General features: G+C 39.4%; 1 protein-coding gene across 1 annotated transcript; it reads left to right on the top strand.

Annotated features, from left to right (window-relative positions):
* Positions 1-5,737: 5,737 nt before the first annotated feature.
* Positions 5,738-6,760, top strand: LOC149242428 (uncharacterized). The gene has a single exon (XM_089370831.1). The coding sequence runs from the start codon at positions 5,738-5,740 to the stop codon at positions 6,758-6,760; it is 1,023 nt and encodes a 340-aa protein (XP_089226957.1).
* Positions 6,761-7,545: the final 785 nt, after the last annotated feature.

Genomic DNA, 7,545 nt, shown 5'->3' with positions numbered 1-7,545 from the left:
TAGAATGAAACAAGCAGCTCCAGATGTGATCTTCATCCAATAAACTAAATGTTCCATTCAAAAAATAAAAGAAATTCATAGCAAATGTCTCAATCGATTTTAGTTTCTAGAAGTCAAAGTAGAGAATACAGCAGGAGGCATACTCACTCTTTGTAACCCCCCAGAAATTTGCATAATAGATGCTGAGGCATCTGGGGATTATTTATCAGTGGTTATTCAGCCTGTAGGAGATAAGGAAACCTACCTGGTCACGAATGTATATGGCCCCCAAAGAATGGATGATAAACTCAGGTTTCTATATTCTCTGGAGGATCTCAGAGATAGACATGCAGGAATACCATGGATCTTGTGGGGTTATTTCAACATGATCAAATCACTATCGGAGAAAAAAGGGGGAACCAGGATTCTAAGCAAGGACTCTTTAGCATTTCAAACCTTTATAGATAATTTGAAGCTAGTGTACTTTAAACGAGTAATGGCCTCTTTACTTGGAACAATAAAAGAGGAGGAGAGTCTCAGGTTGCCTCAAAATTAGATAGATTCATAATCTCAGAGGACCTTATGCTCATTGACAAGGAAATGATATCAAGTGTTCTCCCCTTCGGAGGTTCAGATTGGTTGGTTCAACTACAGGTTTAGGGCATTGGTACCCCCAGGAATAGACCTTTTAGATTTGAGAATATCTGGTTCTCCCACCCAGATTTCATCAGCAACATTACCAACTGGTAGTCAGAAGACTTGAATATTCAGGGCTCAAGAATGTTCCTTCTTCAAAAAAGACTAAAACACATCAAGCTCGGCCTCAAAGATTGGAACAAGAATGAATATGGCAATATTTTTGAAGCAAAAAAGGTTGTTGAAGGTAAAATGCAGGAACTCAACCAAGCCCTTATCATGGATGGCTTTGATAAAGTCAGAAGTGATCAAGTTACCAAATATCATCAAGACTAGGAGAATTTATGTAAACAAGAGGAAATAATTTGGAAACAAAAATCTAGAGTGCAATGCCTAAAAGAATGAGAGCGAAACACTAAATTTTTCCATAGATCCACTATGGTGAATAGAGCTCATAACAGGATTTATTCGATCAAGGACAAGGGAGGTAATCTTCTCAATTCTCGTGAAGAAATAGAAGTTGTGCTTGTTCAGCACTTTAGAGGTATAGCTAAGGAAACCATTTCAGATAGAGAACATTCCATCAGGGACTTAACAAGACATATACCTAGGTTAGTGTCTAGAGAGGACAATTTCAACCTTAATAGGCGAGTGACTGAAGATGAGGTTAGTGAGGTCCTCAAAGAAATGCAGAATGGTAAGGCACCAGGCCCTGATGGTTTCAATGTGGATTTCTTTAAAGCTTGCTGGAATATAGTCAAACAGGATATTCTGAATGTAGTAGAAGATTCCAGGATGAATAGAACTATTTTGAAGGCGCTTAATACCTCCTTTATCTCCCTGATCCCTAAATAGAACTTGGCTCAAACTCCTGACAGGTTTATACCCATAGCTTTGTGCAATGTGGTTTACAAGATAATATCGAAGGTTGTTTCCAATAGACTCAAACCGCTTCTTCCTACACTATTTTCTATGGAACAATCTGGATATGTGGAAGGTAGACAAATTCTCAATAACATCATTCAGGCGCATGAGGTGGTGCCTCTCTGACTAGAAATAGGAAGGCTGGAATGATCATACAATTGGACATAGCCAAAGCTTATGATAAGCTGAATTGGACACATCTGGAATAAGGCCTAGGAGAACAGAGGATTAGTACAAAAAACAGCTTTTGGGAAATCAGAGAAGGAAATCTGGCTTTATTTTGGGAGGATAAATGGCAAAAAGGACCTATATGGTTAACAAAGAACTTTTTGGATCTCAAGAATGGGATAGAAACCAAAGGGATATCTTAGGTAAAAGATTTTTAGGATCAAACCAACAAAGCAAGAGCCTGGAGGAACATTGATTACAGGGATGATAGCCCCTTGAAAGAAAAAGCAAATGAGCTTATGAAATTGTTGGAACAAAGGAAGATATTAATGACAGGAGGGCATGACCAACATAGATGGGGCAACAATAACAAGGTTTCCTTTAATCTTAAGGAGGAAAAATGCTTACTCCTTGAGCTGGATTCCCATGTTCCGAACAGGATTTGGACAAACCTATGGAGGCATTAAGGCTAGATGAAGATCAAACTTTTCACGTGGCTAGTTTATCATAAGAAAATTTTGACTTGGGATAACATAAGGAAGAGGGGTGTTCTAGGGCCTTCCAGATGACAGCTCTGTGAAGCCCAAGAGGAAACAATGGAGCACCTTCTCAATAATTGCAGTTTCACCTCCTGGTTGTGGGATACTTTTGCTTCTATTTTCCAACACACCGACAGGGACCTAGTGAGCATTATCAATACCCTAACCAACTGGAGACGTAACTTTTTAGATTATGAATTTCTGGGCACCGCTTGGGCTCTTACGGCAGGCTTCATTATATGGAATGTCTAGAAAGAAAGGAACAAAAGAATCTTCAAGAATGACAAAAGTCCCTCCCAATGCCTTTTTGAGCAGATCTTAAAACAACTTAAGGAGAAAGTTGGCACCAGAGTGCGTAATCCCCATAAGAATCCACCCTCAGAAGCTAAAATGAGAATTCTCAGTCAGCTGGGTATGCAAGGGCTTATTCCTCAAGGCCTAGATAGGAAAGTAGTGCAAATGGATATTGAGAAGGATTTCTGGCATCCTCCCCCTCTGGGTTTTTTGAAATACAACATTAATGGGGCTTCAAAAGGAAACCCGAGAACTGCTAGATTTGGAGGGGTTTTAATGGATGAAGAAGGAAGTATTCTCTTAATCTTTCATTGCCATTTAGGAAGAGCCACTAACAACATGGCAGAATTAATGGCTCTGGAGCAATACTTAGATTTCCTGAAGCAGGATAACTGCCTAAATGTGATTAGAAGTTGATTCTGAGTTAATCATTAACTCGGTCAAGAGAATTAGTTGTGGAACGGCGCTGGAAAAAGTCTCAAAACACTGGAGGCTGATCTAGGTTTTCCAAAGAATTCAGAGTCACCTCCAAGGCCTTCGCACAGTAAGTTTTAACCATGTGCGCAGAACAGCCAATAAACTGGCGGATATTTTGGCCAATCAGGGAGTGAGTTGTACTGAATGTAGGGTTTCGATGGGTTGGCAAGAGTTGCCTCAGAGCAGACTAAAGGCACATTGTCATGACCAGGTGGATGAAGACAGGGAGGTGTTTCGAAACAGAGCCATGGAGGCCAGTTCTAAATGACTTGATTTCATTATGATTTGCTATTTTTTTCACAGTCTGGTCTTTGATTGGAGGCAGGCCACTGACAGCCTCAGCAGCCCTGGTAAATACAAACTCAGAAACCCAAGGTGGATGCTGCTCGGATGTCTCAGTTTATCGGTTGGTCGACTAGAGGGAAGGAACAACACCTTCCATGGGTTCATGTACAGGCGTAGAGGAGATGGTGCGAGGGGCCAGAATCTTGGCTTTCTCGGCGGCTGTAATACCCCTGATTTTCTTTTTCGGGAGGCAAAACCACTCCCTTGGTGGTATTTTGTTTATCGCAAGCCTCTCAAGTGGGAAGCGGTTTTTACAAATTGGCAGCGATTCCACTCACCTTCCTACACGTGGCATGGGGGTAGGACTGAATACCGCTCTCATTGCGCCCTAATGTTCTGGGCTTTAGGCCCATGCAATATTATCCTGAGCCGTTGGATTTTGCTGGGCGGATCTATGGTCAGGAACGATCGTGCATGTTGGTGGGTCCTAGTCGTTAAGCGACAAGCGTCTTTGCATTGCGATATCTTCCTCTACCGTTGGATCGAGCGAGGAGAATGGATGGTAGGGATTAAAGATGCAAGTCCGGTGGTTCAGATGCGCGGGAGGAATCATGGTTTTACGCATGTTCTTCTGACCGTACGGCCCAAGCATTGTCTGTCTTCTGAGGGTTTTGAGGTTATGTTTGTAAGGTTGGAGGTTCATGCCTTTGGCAGTTAGAGTTTAGATTTTCTATGGTCGACAGTGCCTTGTGGACGGTTGTACTTTATGTAAAATATTTCCTCTTTTATTGAAATAGAAGGAACGGATCTTGCTTCAGCAAAAAAAAAAGGACAACACCCTACGACGTTACAAACAACATTCTGAAGACTAGGCTCTTTATCAAACCTACTGTCACACACATTTTAGGACACACATACGTTGTCAATGATTTTAAGCTACAACAGTCATGCGTTGGAAATCTTGGAACCTGAAATTGCTAAGCACTATTGTAAGAATATCTCTTTTAATATTTTATTTAAATAAATTCCTTGACGTCCTCCTCTCAAGGAATGATAATGGCTCTTTCTCTCATCAGGTATATCGTAAGAAAACTCATACAGAACAATATATCTATTCTAATTCTCATCATTTCCTAGCTCAAAAGCTTGGTGTTCTCAACACCTTAGCAACTAGAGCTTTAAGAGTTTCTGATGAGAACCATATCAAGGAAGAGAAATCACATCTCCTAAGTATTTTATATAAAAATGGGTATAGTAGACACCAATGTACTAAGGCTTTCCTTAGAGCTGAAAAAGGTCCTAGTGCTCAGAAAGATAACAAGGATCAATTTTCTAGTGTTCATCTTCCTTTTATCCAAGGGACCACTAACAAGACTGCAAGGATCCTAAGGAAGCATAAGGTGGCTTCAACCTTTCGGCCTTTAAATACCATATGGATCTCCTTTAGATCTGTAAAAGACCCAATGGACCCCAAGAATATGAAGGGTGTTTACATTATCCCATGCTTTTGTGGGACTCCCTACATTGGTGAGACTGGTTGCTCGATTAATCAAAGGATTCGTGAGCATGTTGCTGACATCAAGCATGGCACGACCGGCTCCTCTACTTTGGCAGAGCATGCAAATAAATCTAAGCATCACATTTACATTGAGGAGGCCCAAGTCATTGCTAAGGTTAGTCATTTTCATCATCGTAAATTGAGGGAGGCCCTAGAAATTGAAAAAAGACCCAATAATTTAAATTGAGATGATGGTTGGAATATTAGTAGAAATTGGGTCCTTGTCTTGTCCTCCTAGTTTTTTTTTATTTTTTTATTTTTTTATTTTTTTTTTAATGTAGGTATTGGCATCATTTTTATAGTATTTGTTGTTGATTTATTCTTCATTAAAGTTTATTTTCTTGATCCTTCGTGTTTTTTATGTATTTTATCATCCTATTGATTCTTAACTCATTTTAGTATTTTTATTCTTTGTTTAATGGGACCAAACCCCATATCTTATTGTTGACCTCGTTTTATTTATTGATTATTTTTGTTTGGATATATATATATATATATATATATATATATATATATATATATATATATATAGATATATATATATATATATATATATATATATATATATATATATATATATATATATATATATATATATATATATATAGATATATATTGACTTGTGTATATTTTTGTTGTATTTTATTTATTTATTTATTTTAAAAACTAGTTGTTTAATATAGTGGTTACTTATTAATATTTGTTTTTAATAAATTAATAAACTAATATCATTATTTAAATATTATTTTTCCAGAACTAGTATTATTTGGTTTTTAATAAATTAATTTAAATATTATTTTTCAAAGACTAGCCGTTACCTATTAATAAGTTCTCAATAATCTCTGAGACTTTGAATACTCATTGGATTTTCTTAAAAATGCAGCACCTAGTAACCAAGGAGATCATTTGCCTATTCAATGTGTATGTTCCTAATAATGCAGGTGAGAAGAAGAGTTGTTGGGATTCCATAAAAAGGCTGGCAGATCTAGAGAATCTGGAAAATATCATCATAGCTGGAGATCTCAATCTCATCCTTCTCTCGTCAGAAAAAAGAGGAGGCAGCATTGTAAGGGATCCGGCAAGGGAATGGGCGGAGGATCTCATGCAGGACTGGGACCTGCTAGACATCAAGCCTGTTACTGGTAAGTTTACTTGGTCAAATAAGAGAGTCAGTCCTGGTCATATAGCTGCAAGACTTGATAGATTTTTTGTTCAAAGCTCCTTCCTTCTTCTCGGTCTAGAGGCTAGAATGCACATCCTTCATAGTAGTGTTTCAGATCACAAGCCCGTAAGACTTGAGCTGCTGGCTCCCAAGGACCTGGGCCCTATCCCTTTCAGATTCAGTTCTCTATGGACCAAAGAGGCAGACTTCATGCAAAAGGTTAGAGACTGTTGGAAAGACCTAGTCAAGGGTTCCCCTTTTTTTGTTTGGGAGGAAAAACTTAGAAGAGTAAAAGCAATGCTGAAAAGCTGGGCCAAGACCTTGCCCAATCCTGCAACTGAAAGGAAAAAAATTCAAAGCTCCTTAGAAATGCACCATCTTCACCTAGAAGCAACTGAAATCACAAAAGAAGATCTAGACAAGGAGACGCAGCTTCAACAGAAACTACACAAGGCTTGCTTGGCCGAGGAAGAATTCTGGAGGCTCAAATCCAGGAGTCTTTGGCTCAAAGCAAGTGATAGAAACTCCTCCTTTTTTCATAAGCAAGCTCAAGCCAAGAAATGTTGTAACTCCATCTCTGAAATCAAAGAAGAAAACTGCACATTAAATGATTTTACCAGCATCAAAAAGGCAGCTTCCAAACACTTTAAGAAGCTGTATAGTGAGGAATTGGAGGCTAGCCAAAGCTCTAAACTCCTGGATGTAGTTCCCCTCCTTATCACTGCTAGAATGAATTAGCTGTTAGAAGCCAAAATCAACAAAAATGAAGTCAGGGATGCCCTCTTTGATATGGACCCCGACAAAGCTCCAGGACTGGATGGTTTCACAGCCAGATTTCTCCAGACTTGTTGGCAGATTGTGGAGAAGGAGTTCTTTAAAATGATTCAAAAATCCCAAGATTTCCAGAAAATTGGAGGTTGCACAAATTCAGCATTCCTCGCCCTTATCCCCAAGGAAAAAGGAGCAAACTCCTTCAATAGATTCTGCCCGATCTCCTTATGTAACATTGGATACAAAGTGATAACCAAGGTTATAGCGAACAGGCTGAGAAAAATTCTCCCCAAAATCATCCCGGAGAGCCAAGGAGGATTCATTCATGGCAGACAGCTAGTAGACAACTTCATCTTGGTCCAAGAGGCGATCCATTCCAGCCTTCATCGAAAAGAAAAAGGTATGGTCATCAAACTCGATCTAGCAAATGCATTTGACCGAGTTAGACATAGCTTTTTGATAGATGTTCTGCACAAGATGGGGTTTGGACAAAATATTATAAACTGGATTCGGGCTTGTATCTCGGAGCCCTGGATTGCTCCCCTGGTAAATGGTAGGGCTGCAAATTTCTTCAAAGCCACTAGAGGGCTGAGGCAGGGGTGTCCCCTCTCACCCCTCCTCTTTGTGTTGCAGGCTTCTGTCCTCAGCTTTTATCTAGATAAGAAATAGCAAGATCAAGAAATAGCTGGCCTTAGCATAGCAAGAGGGGTAAAAAACATCAACCATGCCCTCTTCGCTGATGACACCTTGCT

This window comes from Pinus tabuliformis, chromosome 8 (genome assembly GCF_031772625.1).
Source record: "Pinus tabuliformis cultivar Carrire ecotype Pingquan chromosome 8, CPIR1, whole genome shotgun sequence".
NCBI classification, from domain to species: domain Eukaryota; kingdom Viridiplantae; phylum Streptophyta; class Pinopsida; order Pinales; family Pinaceae; genus Pinus; species Pinus tabuliformis.
Note: the sequence above shows the minus strand (reverse complement) of the source record. Positions and strands in the feature narration are given on the sequence as shown.